Below are 22,004 nucleotides of genomic sequence, written 5' to 3' on the forward strand. Positions count from 1 at the left end.
CAATCCCACAATTATGTGTAATTATAATGTACCAATTTAAAAGAGAAAAGAAGATTGCCTTTTATCCTAGGCTTCTGTACAGAAGTAAGTTTTCTTAGAGAATTTTAACCATGGACATTCACTCAAATGGATTTGGGTTTATATTTATATTACCCAATAGCCTAAAAACCCCAAGCCAAGAAATTGACATTAAAATCATCCCAGGCTGGTAAGACTCCTGGATTCTGGGCAGAAGCAAATGCAGAACCTCTCTGGAGAGTCACACTCTTGACAGGCTGCATAGGATTCCTACAGAGTTTGGAGAATAGATTTTGTAAATGAGAATGCATTCTGGGTGTGATGGGGCACACCTGTAATTCCAGTACTTGGGAGGCTGAGATAGAAGGACTGCAGGTTCAGGGCCTGCCTCTGCAATTTAGTGAGGCTCTGTTTTAAAATAAAAAATATTTAAAAGGGGTAGGGTGTAGCTTGAAGGTAGTATGTCCCTGGGTTTAATTCCCAGCACAAAGAAAAAATAAATGAGAATGAGTAATGTTTGCTCTGTGCTATTGAGACCATGATGTTTACTTCTTATGAAAAACAAAACCAAAAATATTTGAGTGCACCTGTGTCTCCTCTGTGCCTTCCAGCAGTGGAGTGATAGAGAACTTGTATGCAGGCCAGTATTTGGGTTCTGACACATTGAACTGACTCCTGTCCTTGCAGAGGTCATGGAAGAAGTGACATCATCCTCGTTCAACAGCCCTCTGTTCCAGCAGGAAGACAATGGGGTTACCTACAGGATTCCAGCCCTGCTCTACATGCCTTCTGCCCACACCTTCCTGGCCTTTGCAGAGAAGCGTTCCACTTGCAGGGATGAGGATGCTCTCCACCTGGTGCTGAGGCGAGGGCTGAGGACTGGGCACTCAGTACAGGTGATTCATCCCAGATCTGGGTCTGGCCCTGGGCCTCATTTTCTCTCCACAGAGCTCAGTGTACTTTGGAGTCTGTGCCTTTTCCTTTCAGCCCTTGGAAAGCCCCATTGGGAAAATTGAGGAGGAAAAAGCAACAAAAATAGTGGCTCTCAGTGCTTATTATGCGCCAGGGGTACACTGGATCTTCACAACCACTGTGTCATAGGTACCTATGTCAGTCAAGTTTTATATATGAGGAAACGGAGGCTCAGAGAAGTCATGTGTTCAAGGTCAAGCAGCTATAATTCAGCAGTAGAGTCAGGTTTCAAACTTGGTTTCAAACTCCAGAGTCCTCCATGGCTCATTCATATTTAGCTAACATGTAGTGTGCTTTTCATTTCCTTCTAATCCTTATAAGTCACCCAGGGAAGTAACTGTTAGTCCAGTTTTGCTAGTGAGGGATCCTGGTGCTTTATGAGGTAAGTAACTTGTTTGAAACCACATTTAGTAGACAGCTAAGTGGAGATGGCAGTAATAACCATATTATTACTACTACTAAATGCTTTATGTGAGGATGCATCAGTATTCCCATTTTATAGGAGGAAACTGGGCCCAAGAATTAAAACACCCATGTAATTAGTGGTTCAACTGTGTTTGGAGCCCTTGCCCTAAAGTAGCTCTTTTTTACTGAATGTTTAGTGTGGAAAGAATGGTTACTGCTTTGGGGCCTGGGTTATTTCATATTGTATATTTCTTATTGTTGCCTTTTTTACTCTTAGAATGACTAAAGTGAGACTCAAAGACAGTGATTTTTGAGTCTTTGTAGTACTAGAGATTGAACCTGGGACATTCTGCCTCTGAGCTACACCCCAGCTCTTTTATAAATTTTGAAACAGGGTCTTGCACTCACTGGCCTTGAACCTGTGATCTTCCTGTCTCAGCTTCCCAAGTACTGGGATTATAGGTTGCCCAGCTTTTGTTCTCTTTTCTCTTTCTATGTATTGTTGATCTTGCCCTTTGTCCATTTCTATTAGGGTTCTGGAAATTTTCATTCCAATTTCTAGCAGTGTTTTAAAATATTAATGAGATTAGGCCTTTCTTTGTGATATATTTGAATAGGCATTATCTCATGGTATCCTTACAGCAACTCCTCTGTGAGAATGTTATTCAGTGAGGAAACTGAAGGAAGGTAAGACTGAGTAACTTGCTCAGTGTCTCACAGTAGTGCTGTGGGCTGGTTTGAAGGCCGTGTCTCTGAGTCCACGCTTGGGCTTTACACACTGCTTTGGTTAAAATGCCTGTTCCCAGCATTTGGGACGATGAGGCAGGAGGATCGCTGTTTGCCTCAGCTACTTAGTGAGGCCCTTTGCAACTCAGTGAGACCCTGTTTCAAAAATAAAAAATAGCCGGGCGTGGAGACTAAAAAATAGAGCTGGGGGTATAGCTCAGAGATAGAATGCTCCTGGGTTTCATCATCAGTACTGGAAAGAAAAAAGAAAAAGAAAAAAAAAAGCTCGTGTTACCCTTGGGGAATTGCCTCCTGAGGGTAGCACAGGAAGGAAAAGAATTGTCTTAAATTTTCTTATATTCACTGGGCGTGGTGGCGCACACTTGTAATCCCCGCGCTTGGGAGGCTGAGACAGGAGGATCGCACAGGTTTGAAGCCAGCCTCAGCTACTGAGTGAGGCTCTTAGCAACTTAGTGACACTCTGTTTCCAAATAAAATATAAAATAGGTCTGGGAATATAGCCCAGAGGTAGAAAAGCCCCTGGGTTCCACCCCCAGAAACACACACACACACACACACACACACACACACACACACACACACACACACACACACACACACACATTTTCTTATATTCACCTAAAACTTTATTTTGCCTGCCTTGCTTTTCTTTTTCCTCCTCACATTCTTCCACCTCCCTTTTTTTCTTTTTTTCTTCTTTCTCCACTCTTTCCCCTCCTTTTTCTCCTTCTTTATCAGTACTGGGGATGGAACCCAGGGGCACTCTATAACACTGAGCAACATCTTCAGTTATTTTTTATATTTTGAGGCAATATCTTGCTGAGTTGCTGAGGCTAGCAATCAAACTTGGGTTCCTCCTGCCTCAGTCTCCCAGTAGCTGGGATTATAGGTATGCACCATGCATCGGCCTTGCTTTTCTTCTTTTTCTCTTTCTCTTCCTCCTCCTCCTCCTCCTCTTTTTTTTTTAAGATTTAAAGAAGTTTATTAGAAAGATAGAAATACAGCCCCATGCCAAAATGGCATGGGGTGGGGGTGACTCGAAATGAATACACCAAAGGGATTACACGTGGACCGGACTTTTTATACCCATGACCTCCATCTTGTTTACATAATTCTGATGTAGTGAACATCCCTGTAAGGTACCTCCCCTAACCCTGTAAGGTACCTCCCCTAGCAAGGTGTGGTGAGGTGTCTCCTTTCATGAAGGTCGACCCCTCCTACCATCTTAGCTAGCTTATCCAATCATGTAGATCTATCTTTAGAGAAAGGCCTAGTTCTCCTCTCTTAAGATCTGTCTTTAGATAGAGACAGGCCTAGTTCTCCTCTCCTATTGACTGGTTAATTACTTTGAGCTAGGTTAATTTACATTGGAATAGCTGCCTATTTTAGGCAGAAATCAAGTCCTTTCTTTACCCATGTCTGCCGCCATTTTGACACAAGTATTTTGAAATATATCAATTATTTTCTTTTGAAATATATTAATAATCAGAGCTTTCCCAAATTTTCCCAGGCTGTTCCTAATACTGATACATTCCCCCCTTTGTCTAGTAACTTCCTGACACCTGTCAGGCCAAAGGTAGATACAGAAAATACATTTTGACATTTACAATTGTACAAACATTTAACATGAGCTCAATTCCCATTAATTTTTCCCCCATTTCTATTGCATGTATGTACCCCTCCAGTAAAGGAATAAGGACATCGAGTCGGTCATAAACTGCTTCAAGCTGTACAGGGGCGAAGTTGGGGGGCCCCACCTTTAGGGTAACATTCATGCATGTAGTTGGCATGGGGGAATCAGATGGGTCCGTGCTGTGTGCGTCTATGACGACCCAAAGGGCCTCAACAGATGTCTGTCAGGTTCTGTCTGTCAGAAAGCTTTAACCCTAAGAGACAACACTTACAATACAGGTTAACCATGAAACCCAAAAGATAACACTTAAATGAAATTAAAAATGTTTTTTTTTCTTAGACTGAAACACACAAAAGTGGGATGTATTAAGTTTATTTTGCACCACGTGAATCCAGAAATTAGTGCTGTGGAGACCTGAAATAGGCTTTGGAATAAAGATTTTAGATGATTTGATGAGCACCAGGTCACCTGGACAAAACAGAATTTATCCTTTTCCTCTGGCACTGTTTGAAGTTTACTTAAAACTTGCTGGTATGCTGACAATAGGGTAACATTGTTATCTAGGACTATGTTCCAGTCAGAAAAGATCTAAAAGTTTCTCTTGGGATGAGTGAAACCAAGCTGCTAATCTTCACACCTGGACATGTGTCTCTAGATTGCTTGCCTGGTAGACTTAACAAGCTTTTGGAATTAATTTCTAAAGCAAATTTCAAATCCCTGTATGATACGGTTTAGTCTCCTGTAACTTTTTTTCCGGTAAACAACCTTGAAGCCAGTTTTAAAGAATTATTACAGACTTTGGGGTCTCCCGATTTCATTGCCAAAAGTAATCCTCTAGCCTTTCTATCCATAGTACACCCCTGCTGAACTCTAGCGCTTTTCTCTTGGGAATACACAAGTGGTAGGCTTATTAGAAACCTACACCCTTTTAATAATCCATCTTCATCACATATGCAAACAAACATACCACAAACCCTCTGCAACTTAACACAAACCTTCTGCCAACTTGCTTTAACCCTCTTGATTTTTTTTTTTTTTTTTTAATCCTGGTCCTCTCTTTTCCATTTGGGACAATCTTAGGATAAAACTTACAAACAAATAAATATTCCACCAATGCTTTACAACTTACTTTAACCTTCTGATTTTTCTATCTTGGTCCTTTGTTTCCCATTTCGGACAATCAGGATAAACCTTACAACATGCTTTCTTAGTCTCACAACATTTCCTTTCTCTGTATTTACCAACATATAAAGAAATACATCTATAGTCTCTCTAAATCTGTCTTTTGTTGTTACATACAAGCAAACCCCAAAAAAGCATACCATTTAATAATGATGTTCATATACCAACAGTTAAGGAAACCCATTTAAAATACTTGTGTTACTTTAAACCATATGAAGTTAAGAGCCTTTTAAAGTATTGCATTTGGCATTTTCTTAACTTAATAAATGAACTATAAATTAGATGGAAAATTAAGATATTAGATAAATACCACTAGTGCCTTAAAACCTTAATTTTGCAAAAGGAGTAATATTAAAGACAATACATATCTTATTTGACCACACACCTTAAAAACTGTATTGTAAATTACCACAGAAATCCACGACATCATAAAAGCATCCCTAGTGTCTTAAAACATTGATTTTGTCAAAGAAGAAAATAACTTTATTTAATCACATCTCACAGGAGTCTAATTGGACAACTTTTCTGAAGTAACCATTTTAGCTAAGACTGAGATAAAAAATATGTATTTTTAAGCAATAACTTTAGTGTAGCCAGAAAAAAGGAAAAAACTTTTGTTAGCAGAAGAGCTGACATCTCAGGTATGGCTAGGAATGGGAGAATGGGAAGGTCACCTTGGACGCCTCAGGCTGAATCTTGATTAAAGAGATGGCTCAGAGCTGGCCTCTTAAGCCCCCCCACCCTGGCTAAGCTTTTGGATCTTGGGCTGGGAAAGAAGGGCAATGCCTTAGAACTGGCCTCTGAGATCTCACTGCGTTATCGCCTAAGGCTCTTTTAGTCAACTCAGGTGGTGGTAATTTACTGGGAACTTAGGTCTGGGGACCCCAGTTCCCTTCGGAACTGGGGGCGCTCAGCCATTTAATGGTCCCCCTTTGCACCGTGAGCCAGGCCTCAGCGGGCCTATTTGGCCTCCTGGTTGAGAGCATTACTCCAGTGATGCCCTTGCTTTCCATCCTTAAACAGACTTGAGCCTAGGCTTCTGTGCTCAGCCAGAGTTCTTAAATGGCTTTTGTCTGTCTCTCTTTCCCTTTTCAAGTCCCTGTTAAACCAAATTGGCAACCTGCAGACTGAGGATGGCCTCCCGCTCTACCGTATTGTTTGAGTTGGTGATATAGCCTTACACTCAACCCTTAAGAAAGAACTGCATATGGACAGATTGAACTTTAAACTCTCCTCCCCATACTACTGTAGCCAAGGCTGCCACAATTGTCTCAACCCTGCAATCATTAAAGAAATCTGGGTGGTCTCTGAAGTTAAAGAATAGCTGAAGATAAGCTACTTTAAACCTCCTTGGCTGGGCCACGTGTCTTTGTTCCCCAGCGCATACTGTAGCCATACTTGGGTGCAGAAAAAAAAAACGAGAGCTTTCTTTAGCGTTTGGGATCTAGCTTTTACCTCCGCTTTGGAGAACACATGCAAGTGGAGATCTGACACTTCTGGGATCCCCTTGAGAGAGAAAGGGTGGGGTTTTAGTGCCCTGTCTGGGAAAGGTCGCCTCCGCCTCCCTAGAGCTTACCACTCAAAACCCGATGGATTTGCCTAGCATTTAGGATATTACTCCTAAAGCCAGTGGTCCAGCTGGGAATGTCCAGCGTGGACCGCATGGAGCAGTTTAGTGGCGTCACTGTCCACCAGAAAGCCAGGGCAGATATGGAGTTAAAAGCCACCTCCCTCCTGTTCTGCCCACAGAATTCACAGTGCTTATCCCGTCTCTCAATGAGGTTTTCTAGCTGAAAAGATTGCCATTCCCCCCCCCCCAAAAAAATGGTCTTATCAATTTGCTTCCTTGTATCTATTTCACTTCTGAGGGGCCTCCAAGCTCCCAGCCTCCAGCAGCCTGGTGTGGCCTCCTTGAGCTGTCTCCTCCCTGAGGGCTTTTCTTATGCAAATGGAGCTGTAGCTGCCTTTTGAATGCCAGACAATGTGTCCCAGGTGTGGCCATCACCTAGCAGACCTGCATGGCTGAAACTTTTACTAGGTTTTTTTTTTTTCCTTTTGAGCTTTTGTAAAAACTTACCCATTATGGCTTCCACTAGTTGCCGGTGACTACGACCTGCCATAGTGACCAACAGGGTGCACGTGGCCGCAGTTGCTAATGGCCACGCTTCCTAGACCCTGCCGCTAAAAACAAACTAGCCTATCTTCCGAAAACCTGTTTTTAACCACCAAAAAAAGCTTATTAACATTTGCTGGCTTGCGTCTCCTGTTTGGGGAGCTTTCTCTGTCCATTTACCCTCCTTTAGCGTATCTCCCTAGAACTTGTTTCCCATTGCTGGGGAAAAACTCACTGCTATTTAGAAATGGTTGCTGGCTAGTGTCTCCTGTCCTGTTTGGGATTTTTTCTGGAGGTGGGCCATGGGCATTTCTCATAGATTTAACCTTGTATAGGGCTTTTAAAAGTGTCCCATCTGTGATGTGGGCAGAATGGATGGGCACTCATTGGGCCTATCAAGCCTACCTATTTAAAGGAATTTCTTCCTGGAGGGGATTCAGCCGCGGGCTACTCCCTTGGCTGAGGGTTCCCCGGGAACCAGAATTGCCTACCAGACTCCTCCGGACAATCACGGTCATTCTGGTGGAACTCCTTATCGCTCCAGGAAGGTACATACCTTTTGGGGTGCAGTGGTACTAGGACCACTGACGAGATGCCCTGGAACTCACTTTCAGAGATGCCGTGTTGCAGAGGCTGCTCTACAGTTTTTTAAAAGCTCGACAGCTCACCAGTTGGAGCTAAAGCTGCTGCTGTTCCCCACTGGCTCAGTGGACAAAAAGTCCCGTGAAAAATACAGAGCCACATGCTTCATGTTTAAAAAGACGTTGGGGCGCCAAATACGATATGGTTAGCACCCAAAACAAAGTCAGCCCAGCGTGGGCACCAAATATGTTACAGATTTGGGGAACTGTCCCCAGGGATCTTTGTTAGACCCCTGGGAATAATTTCCCAAAAACTCCCCAAAGAAACAAAAAAAGAGAAAAACAGAAAAAGAGGAAAAGATAGAAATACAGGAGATAGAAATACAGAGAATAGGAACAGCTCCATTCCAAACTGGCACGGAGGGGTGACTCGAATGACTACACCCCTCCTCCTCTTTGTAAAATGTTATTTAGTTACTATTATGTGCCAGACACTGGAGATAACAAAATTAGTAAAATTTGGTTTATGTTCCCCCAAATCTCATAATTTTGGAAGAAAACAGTTACAAAAAAAAATTGTTATAATTTTTTTTTTTTTACAATACTAGAATACTAGGGTTGGAACCCAGTGGTATTCTACCTCTGAGCTACACTCCTAGCCCAATTTTTTATTCTTTATTTTGAATCAAGGTTTTACTGAGTTGCAAAGGGCCTCACTAAGTAGCTGTCCACAAACCACGATCCTCCAGTAAATGCTCCAGGTAAATGCTGGGATTACCAGTGTGTGCCACCTGGCTTGTTAAAATTTTTATAAAAGTTATGCTATAAGATGGGCATGGTGGCGCATGCTTGTAATCCCCGCACTTGGAAGGCTGAGACAGGAGGATAGCACAGGTTTGAAGCAAGCCTCAGCTACTTAGTGAGGCTCTCAGCAACTTAGTGAGACCCTGTTTCCAAATAAAAGAATATAAAATAGGTCTGGGAGTATAGCCCAGAGGTTGAAAGCCCCTGGGCTCCACTCCCAGTACCACCAAAAAAAAAAAAGTTATGCTATAGCTGGGCGTGGTGGCGCACACTTGTAATCCCCACGCTTGGGAGGTGGAGACAGGAGGATTGCGCAGGTTTGAAGCCAGCCGTGCTGGCTTAAGAGACCCTGTTTCCAAATAAAAATACAAAATAGGTCTGGGAGTGTTGCCCGGAGGTAGAAGGGTTCCATCCCCAGTACCACACACACACACACACACACACACACACACAGTTGTGCTATAACTAATTAGGGAAGGAGAGGTAGTTTCACAGGTTTAAAAAAGTAAATGACTTTAGAGTTGTGTATTGGTGCATGATTTGGAAGTCCAGAGGAAATGAGTAAGAACATTCCAGACAAAGAGGACAGCATGTACAATATCTGTCAGTGGTACTGGGGTTCCTGGAAACCCTTCTACCTCCGGGCTACACTCCCAGACCTATTTATTTTTTATTTTTTGGTAGTACTGGGGTTCCTGGAAGCCCTTCTACATCTGGGCTACACTCCCAGACCTATTTTTTTATTTTTGGAAACAGGGTCTCTTAATGCAGCGCGGCTGGCTTCGAACCTGCACGATCCTCCTGTCTCCGCCTCCCAAGTGTGGGGATTACAAGCGTGTGCCACCATGCCCGTCCCAGACCTATTTTATATTATTATTTTTTTTTAATTTAGAAACAGGGTCTCTAAAAGCCAGCGCGGCTGGCTTCGAACCTGCACGATCCTCCTGTCTCCGCCTCCCAAGCGTGGGGATTACAAGCGTGTGCCACCACGCCCGGCCCAGACCTATTTTATATTATTATTTTTTTTAAATTTAGAAACAGGGTCTCTAAAAGCCAGCGCGGCTGGCTTTGAACCTGCATGATCCTCCTGTCTCCGCCTCCCAAGCGCGGGGATTACAAGCGTGCACCACCACGCCCGGCCATCCTATAATATTTTAAGATGTAATTAATGTTTGGCCCTTCACAGTTTTGTAGATTCCATAACATTTCTTGCTTATGAAAATTACTATTGCCTTTAACGAGCCTCAGGTTTTCCTATTAGTATCTCATTCTCACTGTCTCTCTTCCTTCCCCTTGACCAGTGGGGGCCCTTGAAGCCATTGATGGAAGCCACATTACCTGGGCATCGTACTATGAACCCATGTCCTGTGTGGGAGCAGAAGAGTGGCTCTGTGTACCTGTTCTTCATCTGTGTGCGGAACTGTGTCACTGAACGTCAACAGATTGTGTCAGGGAGGAATGCTGCCCGCCTCTGCTTCATCTGCAGTCAGGATGCTGGATACTCATGGAGTGAGGTGAGGGACTTGACTGAAGATGTCATTGGCCCCGAGCTGAAGTACTGGGCTACATTTGCTGTGGGCCCGGGCCATGGCATCCAGCTGCAGTCAGGGAGGCTGATCATCCCTGCATATGCATACTATTTCCCTTACCGCTTATTTTGTGTCCCGTCACCATGTAGAGTAAAGCCTCACTCCCTGATGATCTACAGTGATGACTTTGGGGTCACATGGCACCGTGGTAGTCTCATTCAGCCTCTGGTGACAGTGGAGTGCCAAGTGGCAGAAGTGACTGGGAAGGCTGCTCACCCTGTGCTCTATTGTAATGCCCGAACACCAAACAGGTACCGGGCAGAGGCTTTTAGCACTGATCATGGTGAATGCTTCCAGAGACAGGCCCTGTGCCAACAGCTCTCTGAGCCCCCACATGGCTGCCAAGGCAGTGTAGTGAGTTTCCAGCCTCTGGAGATCTTACGGAATCTTCAGGAGCCTACTGACAAAGATATTCAGCGGAGCTCTCTGCTGGGCAGTTCACTGAAGCTGGAGGAAGGAGCTGAAATACCATCAGAAACATGGCTCTTATACTCACACCCAGCCTGTAAGAGACGGAGAATTGACCTAGGCATCTATCTCAACCAGAGCCCTTTGGAGACAACCTCATGGTCTCGCCCCTGGATCTTGCACCATGGGCCCTGTGGCTACTCAGACCTGGCTGCTCTGGAGGAGGAGGGCTTGTTTGGATGTTTATTTGAATGTGGGACCAAGCAGGAGTGTGAGCAGATTGCCTTCCGGCTGTTTTCACACCAAGAGATCCTGATTTACATACTGGAGGACTGCACCAACCCTGGTAGGAACCTGAGCCATTTCAATACTAATTAATTGGCTAAGGACCTGGCTTTCCATAGAAGAGGATAGCAGACACAGTCCAGATAAGAGAGTTTACATAACTCTATAGAGAATTCAAAAACTTAATATTCTGCTTTCTGCTTTTTTTTGTCTTCTTCCAAAGAGCAAAATGACTTTTGCCATAGCTACTGCAGTGGAAAAATCACTGAACTGGTTTGCTTTAGGATCTTGGATGTGTTGCCTGAACTTTCTGGGCCTTTGGTCTTCATATGTAAAATGAGAGAATTGGTTCTGTGATATCTCACCTTCCCATTACTAGGAGAAGCAGAGTGCCTACATGCTCTATGACAGCAAGTCCTCCAGGCTACATTCAGACTCTGCACAAAATGAAAGTTACAGGACTATCAGACGACTCACTCTCATCCAGGTACGAGGTTACATACATGCTTGGGCATTGTGTCAAAGCAAGAAGAAAGTTCTGGATTTTTTTCCCACTTTTAGTTAAAAAAAAAAAACAAAAAACTCATCTTTCTAATCATGCTCAGAACTCTCAAGCTGTCTGTTCTAGAGGAATTGAACAAGGCAGCAGAATCGTGAGGTTGCTTACCTTCTCCAGCTTTGTATCTCTGTTCAATCTTTCCTCCTCATTCAGAAAATATCATTTTCTAGGAAGAAAAATGAGAAGTTCAGTGCCAGCAACCCTTGTTAATGGTGCTTATTGTTTCTGATGTTATTACCTCAATGAAAGATGAGCCTGAAGTTCATTAATTAGGATGATTACTAATGGGAAAAGGATATAGGTCAGGACTTTAAAATGTTGGACAAACTAGCCAGGCGTGGTGGCGCAGGCTTGTAATCCCCGCGCTTGGGAGGCTGATTGCACAGGTTCGAAGCCAGCCTCAGCTACTTAGTGAGGCTCTCAGCAACTTAGACTCTGTTTCCAAATAAAATATAAAATAGATCTGGAGTATAGCACGGAGGTAGAAATCCTCTGGGTTCCACTCCCAGTACCACACACACACACAAAAAAAATGTTGGACAAACCAGACATGGTGGCATGTGCCTGTAGTCCCAGCTACTCAGGAGGCTGAGGCAAGAGGATCATTTGAGCCCAGGAGATCTGAGTAACGAGACCTCACCTCTAAAACCCAAACAAACAAAAACTGGACAAAATTCCTCATTGTTCCTGCCTTCAAAGAGATCACAGTTTATGGAGCTAGAAGAGGAATAAGATCTGAGGGGGAAAGTGCTGGTGGTGGTTATAGATGTTGGAGTGATAGTGGCTCCTGATGTCACTGTTTCTGTTGCATCTCCGGTACACCTGGAATCATCTGTCCAAGGGCTTCTCCAGGCTGCTGGGTTTTTCCCAATTGTTTTTACTCAGAATGTTGTGGTCTAATATTACTTTTTTACCAATGGAGAAGGTCTTCATTCGGAAGGTCTCTGAGCCACCAAACCTCAGAATCAGTCTAATTTGTTAGGACCTACTGGAATCATTACTTGTGAAACAGGAGTGCTTCCCCATCTAACACCCTTGGGGCTGAACTTAGCCAGTGATTGGTTTCTCAGATGATACCAGAGTGGTTGCTTCTATCTTAAATTGTTTCCCTAGGTGCCTGTTATCATGACAATTCTTTCATGGGAGGTTTAGGTTTTATCCCTATTTTAGGAGGATAATGCCTTAAACTGGCATAAGCTAAATGTATTTGTTGCTGAATAGTGATCATGGAGAGCAAGCTTAGTCATGGAATGCAGCCTAGAAAACTAGGGTTGCAGTTATGCCAGTTAGAGCCGCGCATCCTACAGGATGAAAGTGGAGATCACCTGTACGTACACTTTAGCAGATTGCTTAAGATTGTAGCTTAGAGAAGTTTTTTTAAAAATTCCCTTAGACTCATTTTTATTACATTTTCCAAAGTAATCTTTCCAGTACACAGTTATGATCATTCATTCACTCATGTATACCTTTATCTAAACTTTTCTTGACATTGTGCATAATGCCAGGTACTATTGCCAATTCTTAGTTCAAAATTATTTGTGGCTCTTCACTGCTTACTAAACATTATTTACATTTAGCCTGACATGCAGAACCTTTCATTTTTGGGTAAAGTCCTTTACTTCCTTCTATGATGCCTACTATAAGAGATGACCTCTGTCGAATTGGCAAATGAAAGATGGCATGGGTCCAGGAATGGGCAAGGTTGGTGGTACAGGGAGGAGTTGGGGAAAGGGAGAGGATTAAAAAGATAGCCCCTTCTAAAAAGTCAAAACTTGTTTGGCAAACCTTTCCTGAGCACTATACCCAACAAGATAGGGAAAGGGAAGACAGCTAAGTTCTATAACCAGGGCTAAAGGAGTTTAAAATGAGAATATCCAGACTTTTTTATTACTACCCAAGAAAGGAGTCAAGGAAGAGACCTCAGCCACATACTCATGTAGGCCAGAGATGTCTAATACCAGTAATTAAAGATAGCCAGCCATCTCGAAATTGCCCTCCCTTTCTCCTTCCCCATTGCCTCATGTTCATTTCTCCTTATTGACTGGCAGTGAAACTCTTACCTGGGAAAGGGCCTTTGTGCTCCAAGAATGACAGAGGGTTGGGGACATAGGAAATCTAGAATGAGGCTAGAGAGAGGAATAGAGTGGGTGATAGCAGCTGTGAAGAAAAGAACAGCAGATACGAGTCCTGGCACTTTTGTGGGGAAGAGAATGTGGCACTGATGTGAAGCCCAGACCAGAGAGATGGGGTAGATGGTAGTTGCTGTGAAGAACAGCTGGGACTGTTCCCTGAAACCTGTGGGAAGAAAGAGAGACCTGCACAGGCCTGCAGCTTGGCATGAAGAGCAACCCAACCCTGTATAAACTAGCTTAACTTAGCCATGTTCTAAGTGATCAATAAGAAAAACTATAGACATTCCAACTCTGGTGCCAGTCACCCAAGGCCCTCAGCCCTGGAACCTGTACCATGCTACTGCATCCCAAACAGCTCATTTCAGCCACCCTCTGGTTGCCAGAATGGGAAAGATAGACAGGTGATGACAGCTGTGAAGAAAAGAGGAAGCAGATAGGCCTCTACTCTTTATGCATGAAGGACCACGTGATCCTTTGCCATTAGGCGCCACCACCCTGTCCCTTGGGGGCCTCAAATGGATCCATTCAGCACACATGGCCCACTCATGAAAGGGGCCTCCTGCTGCGATGTGGACCCTGATCAGCCTCCCAGCCATCCACACTGTTGGTCCTGTATGTGCTCCTTACATTTGCCTCAGGCCCTGTTGTTTTGTACTTTATTTTGCTCTGAATTCCAATCACCAGTTTCTGCTTTCCCTTCAGATAGCTGGGTAAGAGCTTTGCACTCTGCCTGATGGGACCAAAGGACCCATAGAGGTCAGCCTGAGAATGTAAGATTTGGTATCTCCATTTTGGCTGGATTCAGCTACTCATTCTTCTCCAGTAGACTGTATACTTTCCCAACTGCATTATTCATAGAGATGTTATGCCATCCATCTCTGTGCTGCCAGAGTCCACAGACTGAGCCTCCCTCTGGTCCTTTCCACAGGCTGCTCTGTTGAATCTGTTTTGTGTCCTCTAGGTCTCTGCTAGGCTAGGGACTCCTTGAGAGCTAAACCTGCTTCACTCCTTTCTGTCCTTTTTACAGTGAATCACAATGACTAATCTATAAATATATGTGTTTTCTCTTGTTTTCTTGATTCCCTGGAGGTCAGGACTGTCTGATTCCTCTCTTTGTCCTCTGCATTCAGCATTGGGTCTGGAACAGAATTAGACAGTGGAAAAGAAATGTTGAGTGAATGAATGAGAAGACCCCTGGCCTCCTGGAGCTAGCAAAGAAGGCCCTGGGGAGTTCTGCCACGGGGAGGATGTCACGTCCCTCTGTAGCTTGCCTAGCATCCAAAGCCGGCTGAGCATTCTAAATGAGTGCTGTCTGTGCTGGCCTGCCTCCAGGTTAGTCACATTATGTCCTAGGAATGGGCTTTTCTTTGGCTTTACCCGAGCCTAAAGCCACGCTGTGATTTGGGGTTCTCATTTCACTGGTATTTCCTCTCTGTCCCCACTTGGATTTTCTATAACTGCCACTCCTCTAGGACTCCAAGAGGAGATACCAAGGCTCAGCATGTTCTGAGTGTGGTTTAACTCTGTGATGCCAAGTACCAGAAATATTTTCCCCACCATAAAAAAGACTCTTAGAAACAAGAAAGATGAATAAAAAGCTTAATTTTAGTGGCTACTGTTTTTATTTTTAAGGAAACTGAGATGATTTTCATTCCTAGTATCTAGTTTATACCCAGTTCTCTCCAAAAAATGAATTTGAAGTGGTTTCTTCTTTTCATAAGAACTTTTACTTTCAGAAAGCTTTACTGATAATAACCCATTGTGCCTTTACACATTGCCATTTGAGCATAGTTGCCTGTTAGGGAAGCCAGGCAGGGATGACTGCGACTGGTTTGATAGCATGGCACAAACTAGGTTCTAAGGAGGAGCACAGAATCACCACTCACTTTAGCTCTTGTGCTTGTTGCTGCATGTTTTATGCTTTTCAGAGTACCTTGAAGTTAGTACCAAATTGTAGCTGAAAAGCACACAGTATTTACCTATGGGGAATGGGTTTAACTTCTGTTTATTCTCTTGGGATGCTTACAGGCAATACTGAATTGGCCAGATGTTTTAGCACACTCCTATGTTCTGTCATTGGAGTTGCCTATTTTCTTAAATTCATTTTTGAAAAGGTTTCAAATGGGCAAATCTTTTTGTCATAGTACCAAGAGTTTATAATGTTGAAAAATAAGTGAAGTTCAAAGAACTGCTAACTTACCTCCTAAAATAGTTTTACAATAATTATATAATCATTTTTTAAAAATCCAGTGATGTATTTTATTTTTACATGCTTTATTAGATTGCTTAATGTCTGAAGGGCATTTGAGCTTGAGAGGAATACTCAAGTCTGCTATCTAAACTTAAGTGCTTAATTTATTAAGCTCATATCAAAACATTAAAACCTCTTAAATATTTAAACAATAACAAATTTGACTAAACTGCCTTAAACATAAATGCCAATTATAAAACTAGTAGAGCTGATCTTTTTGAACATTTCAAATACTGTAAGGAGTAGATAAAATATAACTAAAACAATTGTTATAAACCATACCCCATACCAAAATGGAGTACAAAAGAGTTGATACACCGAGGATGGTGGTGCGCATTTGTAATCCCAGTACTTGGGAGGCTGAGACAGGAGGATCAGGGTTCTCAGGCAGCCTCAACTACTTAGGCCCTTTGCAACTTAGTGAAACCCTGTTTCAAAATAAAGAATAAAAAATAGGGTTTGGGGGTGTAGCTTGGAGGTAGAATGCCCCTGGGTTCAATCCCTAATACCATACACACAAAAAGTTGATACCCTGGACTTTTGGTAATTGGAAGTTTAAAACTTCTTTAGGTATTTAGTAACTTTACTAGGCTTTCCCTACCTTCTCTAGGGATTTAGTAATAGCAGTACCAAAGGGAAAAAATGAGTACCATTTTAGACAAGCTCTCTTTCCACTGGGAGCACTAAACTAAGAGGTTATTGTCCTAGAATACAAACATCCTTGACCAGTGGAGAATGCCAAGAGGCAGGAGAAAGCTGAGAAGGGAGCTAGGTAGAAGAATTCTGATGCCATTTAGGAGGGCCCACTATTGTTATGAGAACCAATGACCCTTTAGCCTTTATGTTATTTACTTATTAAGCAAGTTTGAGTTGGATGTATATAGTTTGCAACTGAAAGAATTTAATTATACTCACTGAAAAGTGCATTAATTGGTAACACAGCCTGTTCATTACTACCTGGAACTAAAATACAAGCCATGAGAAATAACTTTCAATATAGTCTACTAAATTTTGATTGACAGCATGATCTAAAAGATAAATTATCAAGAGAGATGTTGGACAAAATGGAGAAGAGGACTTTACTAAGAGGAATCAGGGGTCCTTGTCCTAGAGCTTTTTACTAAGTTCATGGATGACTTTGCAAGCTACTGGCCCCCTCTGGGAAGCAGTTTCTTTAGCTATTGCATGAGCACATCCTTTTCCTGCCACCTCACCAGGAGGTTGTGTGGGTCTGATAGACTAGTAACTCCTCAAAAGGGCTTAGCAAACAGTGATGTTTTATATAAATAGGAAAATAAATGTGTCCTACCTTCAGTCTCCATTATCCTCAGCACTGTCAATATCTGATTAGTTAATTGTTGAGAGTAAGAATGGTGGAGAAGAAGGGATGAAGGCAGGGTCCACTGAAGAGGATGCTCCAAGGTAGACAGCCATCCCCTGAGCAAACTGCAGGCCCCATGGATTTGGCCAGCTTCCTGTTTTTTTTTTTCCCCCAGATCTTTTGCTCTCTCACTATGAGGAATGACCTGGCCTGGGTATGGAATAGGTCCCAGGTAGTCAAGAAGGGACTTGGTCTGAGTTATCTCTGTCCTCTGTGTCTACTACAAGCCCAGCATATTACAATATAGGAAAGAAGGGTGCAAAGAGACATTTGTAAAGTGCCTACTGCATGCTTTGAGTTACATAAACATTCTCTCATTTAACTCAACTCTATTTTAGAGATAGGAAAGATGAAATTCAATAAGGTTAGATGTTTCAATGTCATGCAACCAGGAAATGATGAAGACAACCCTAATTTAAAACTTGTTTTTGTCATCCATCAAAGAAGAGACAGAAGTGGGTGATATTCACCTTTACGTTGATATGCAACAGAGATCGTGCCTCTTAAGCCCTTGGAACATGGTGGACATTCAGCAGCTGGTAGAGGCTAATGATGATCCTGGAATAATAGAGTTGCCTCTCAAAGGTCTTTCCCTTCTATTTCAAAAGAAATACACTAGTTTCTCTCCTTGGAAGTCCAGACCTAGTAGAATCATTTTCCAGTGCCCCCAACCTTTAGAGTAGCTGCCTTCCATGACTCAGAGTCATTCTAAACATAGATTTTGTTGTCATCAACTAGAAATAAAATCTGAAATGAGAGCATGTGTTCCCTGAAGGAGTAAACATGGAACTTGATAGCAGGTCAAGCTGACATGGTGCCAAATGGGAAGCCCAGGGATCTGCAGGCACCAGGCAACTCTCTGAGCCACTGGTTGGAGATTTTGGTTTGGGTCCTTCCCCACTGTGGGCCAGTCTCTGGAGCTGCACCCAGTAGCTGGGTCTAAGCTCCCTCAAGCAATGTGGGTGGCCCTCCACATGTGCTCTCTGAGAAGTCCTCACGACAACTGAAGAAGCAAGACATTGTCTCCAACTGTCACATGAGGAAACAGCATTGGAAAGGTAAAGTAACTTGGGCAAGTAGCTTTAGTTTCTACATCTATAAAAAGTAGGATAACGAAAGTACCTCAGAGTTGTTGTGAAGATGAAGTGAGATAACATTTAAACTTAAAAAAGTGCCTAGTACATAGATGTCTAGAGAATGGGAGCTGCCATAATTATTTTTCCTATAGGAATCATATTAGCTTATCACACTGTGTGCTAGAGTCTAAATATATATGTACCCCCTTAAGTTCTTATGTTGAAATCTAATACCCAAGGTGATGATATTAAGAGGTGGGGCATTTGGGCAGTAATTTGGTCATGAGGACCCAACCTCATGAATGGGATTAGTTCCCCTATAAAAGGTCTAAAGGAGCTGGTTAGCCCCTTTTTCCTTCGGGCAGGTGAGGATGCAGCCATCTATGTGCCATCTATGTGGCAGAAAGCAAGCCTTCACCAAACCATCACCTGGTCTTGATTGTTGATTTCTCAGCCTCTGGAACTGTGAAAAATAAATTTGTTGTTCATAAACTACCCAGTCTATGGTGTTTCTGTTATAGCAATTTGAACTAAAATAGTGCAATTAGTAGTACTTTTCAAACTTATACATGCATATGATCACCTGGAAAAGTTTAAAAAAAAGGATTCTCAGCTCTTCATCCTCCTCAAGCTTCCTTCCACAAGAATCTAATTCAGTAGGTCTAGGGTAGGGCCTGAGAATTTCTAACAAGCTGTCAAGTAATGCTGATGCTGAACATTTACAAAATACTCTGAGAGGCAATGTTTACCCCTCCATCTGTTGCCTCACCTCCTCCTGTTCACACACCCCATGGAGACTTTTAATTTGATGTCCTAGTGGAACCAAGCTTCATTTGCAAGTAGCTGTCTAACTTAGGTCCCTAGTCTGCCAGTCCACTATATCCTTGCCAGGTCAGAAATTCAGTTTTCCCTGGGATTCTTAACAATAGTCCTGTCAAATTTGGAGGTGAAAGATGACAACATAGCTTGACACAGACCTGGGCCTGTGGCACAGGGTGCTTTTCTATCTGTAGAAGGTTTACACAACCTAGGGACTCAGCCAAGGACTGGGAGGCTGAGGTATATGGGCTGCTGAGGATTCAGCTCTGTGAAAAAGGACTTTGTATGCCTGTAAAAGGGAGAACAAGGGTCAAAGCACAGAGCATGAGCTGTCTGGACAGGTGCCAACCTAGAGATTTCCGAGCTCCATAGGTTTGTGGATCAAAGATTCAGGAGTCAAAAGGATGAGGTTACCTGATTGCTATCAGTCAGATAATAACCTGAGCATATGTCTGGTCTGGACTGTCATCTGCCCTTGGTGGTCACACTGTGTGGCCATAAGATAAAGGTCCTCCTAAAGCCGGGCATGGTGGTGTATGCTTGTAATCCCAGCATTTGGGAGGCTGAGACAGGAGGATCCAGGTTCGCGGACAGCCTCAGCTACTACTTATGCCCTTTGCAACTCAGTGAGACCCTGTTTTGAAACAATAAGGCTGGGGGTGTAGCTCAGAGGTAGAATGCCCCTGGGTTCCATCCCCAGACCTGCAAAAAAAAAGAAGGTGCCTCTTGACATCTCTCTCCTCAGCTGCCTCCCTTCAGGGGCCCTGGCTCCCGTCTCTGGGGTCAAGGCACTGGGAAGTCATCAAGCAGCAGCACCGTCCTTGCTGCTACTTGTGCCTGGTTGGAAAGCTCAGGTTTCTGTACTGAAAATGAAGTACGGATTGAGGCCATGGAGTTTGGCCTATGAGCTGGTATGAGCTTTGAGGACAGGATACCAAGTCTACTTATTCATCATATTATGCCCCTAGCATAGTGGGGACTGGATAAATATTTACTAAATAGATGAATTAATGGCCATTTAATTTTCAGTCACTTGGAGAATAGAAATCCTTTAAACTTGGAAACTCAAAGGTGGATTTTAGGCAGACTAGAACACTCCTATTTGTGTGTGTGTGTGTGTGTGTGTGTGTGTGCGCACGCGCACGTGTGTGGTACTGGGGATGGAACCCAGGGGCATTCTACCTTCGAGCTACACCCTCAGCCCTATTTTTTATTCTTATTATTATTATTATTATTATTATTATTATTATTATTATTTTTTGTGGTACTGGGGTTCCTGGAAGCCCTTCTACCTCCGGGCTACACTCCCAGACCTATTTTATATTTTTATTTAGAAACAGGGTCTCCTAAGCCAGCGCGCGCGGCTGGCTTCGAACCTGCGCGATCCTCCTGTCTCCGCCTCCCAAGCGCGGGGATTACAAGCGTGCGCCACCACGCCCGGCTTATTTTGTTGTTTTTTTAAATTTATTTTTATTGGTGCATTGTAATCATACATCACATTGGAATATAAGACTTGAGAGGATATACAAGCACACATCATCCAATTAGCCCTCATCCAGTCCCCATCCCATTCCCTCCCCCTCCCTCGATCCCATGCTTGTTTGGTGATTAACTTTGATACATATGTTTATGTACCGCCTGCTTTTTAAAGAGGCTCCATCCTCCCCTATTCCATACCCACTGATTGGTCACCTTAATTGCTTCACTATAGGCCCTTTCTATAGCTCGACCACTTCCTGTTGCCCGTTTCCTCCTAGTTATTGCTGATTAGGGGAAGCATCTGGTTTTAATTTTCTGCGATATTTCTCTGTGCATGCCGCGTTGCAAATACCGATCCCACTCTTGATGGCCCCAGTTGTGGCCTGACTACCCGGTGGACTGATCCAGACCTCGCTGGCTCAAGCAGCGGCCTTGCTTCATGGGAGGCCCTGGTTCTGGCCTCGCTGGCCCCGACACTGGCCTAACCCCTCAGCTGGCTCCGATCCCGGCCTCGGAGGCCCCAGCACTGGCCTTCCTCACAGCAGGCTCCGATGTTAGCCGATGGCCCCGGCATCGGCCTAACCCCTCGGCAGGCTCCGATCCAGGCCTCAGAGGCCTCAGTAGCGGCCTTGCCTCATGGAAGGCTCTGATGCCAGCCAGTGGCCCCAGCACCGGCCTAACCTCTCAGCAGGCTCCGATCCCGGCCTCGGAGACCCCAGCACCGGCTTTGCCTCATGGCAGGCTCCGATCCCAGCCTCACTGGCCCCAGCACTGGCCTAACCCCTCGGCAGGCTCCGATCCCGGCCTTGCTGGCCCCAGCACCGGCCTTGCCTCATGGCAGGCTCCAATCCCGGCCTCACTGGCCCCAGCACTGGCCTAACCCCTCAGCAGGCTCCGATCCTGGCCTTGGAGGCCTCAATAATGGCCTTGCCTCATGGAAGGCTCCGATGCCGGCCGTTGGCCCCAGCACTGGCCTAACCCCTTGGCAGGCTCCGATCCCGGCCTCGCTGGCCCCAGCATCGGCCTAACCCCTCGGCAGGCTCCGATCCCGGCTTTGGAGGCCCCAGCACCAGCCTTGCCTCATGGCAGGCTCCGATCCCGGCCTTGCTGGTCCCAGCACCAGCCTAACCCCTCAGCAGGCTCTGATCCTGGCCTCAGAGGCCTCAATAACGGCTTTGCCTCATGGAAGGCTCCGATGCCGGCCAGTGGCCCTGGCACAGGCCTAACCCCTCAGCAGGCTCTGATCCCGACCTTGGAGGCCCCAGCATCGGCCTTGCCTCGTGGCAGGCTCCGATCCCGGCCTCGCTGGCCCCAGCACCGGCCTAACCCCTCGGCAGGCTCCGATCCCGGCCTTGGAGGCCCCAGCACTGGCCTTGCCTCATGGCAGGCTCCGATCCTGGCCTCGCTGGCCCCGGCACCAGCCTAACCCCTCGGCAGACTCTGATCCCGGCCTCGCTGGCCCCAGCACCAGCCTAACCCCTCAGCAGGCTCCGATCCCAGCCTCAGAGGCCTCAATAGCGGCCTTGCCTCAAGGAAGGCTCTGATGCCGACCAGTGGCCCCGGCACCGGC

At 44.6% G+C, this 22,004-nt stretch overlaps 1 protein-coding gene across 1 annotated transcript; it reads left to right on the forward strand.

Moving 5' to 3' along the window:
* Positions 1 to 707: 707 nt before the first annotated feature.
* On the forward strand, positions 708 to 19,862 carry NEU3 (neuraminidase 3; the record flags this gene model as incomplete). The annotated part of the gene is made up of 4 exons (XM_080689327.1): positions 708 to 914; positions 9,757 to 10,798; positions 12,518 to 12,623; positions 19,715 to 19,862. Exons 1-4 carry the CDS (start codon positions 711 to 713, stop codon positions 19,860 to 19,862), a joined length of 1,500 nt encoding a protein of 499 aa, XP_080545453.1. The 5' UTR covers positions 708 to 710.
* Between the last annotated feature and the right edge of the window lie 2,142 nt (positions 19,863 to 22,004).

The sequence above is a fragment of the Muscardinus avellanarius genome, assembly GCF_963383645.1.
Source record: "Muscardinus avellanarius genome assembly, chromosome: 1".
Taxonomy (NCBI): domain Eukaryota; kingdom Metazoa; phylum Chordata; class Mammalia; order Rodentia; family Gliridae; genus Muscardinus; species Muscardinus avellanarius.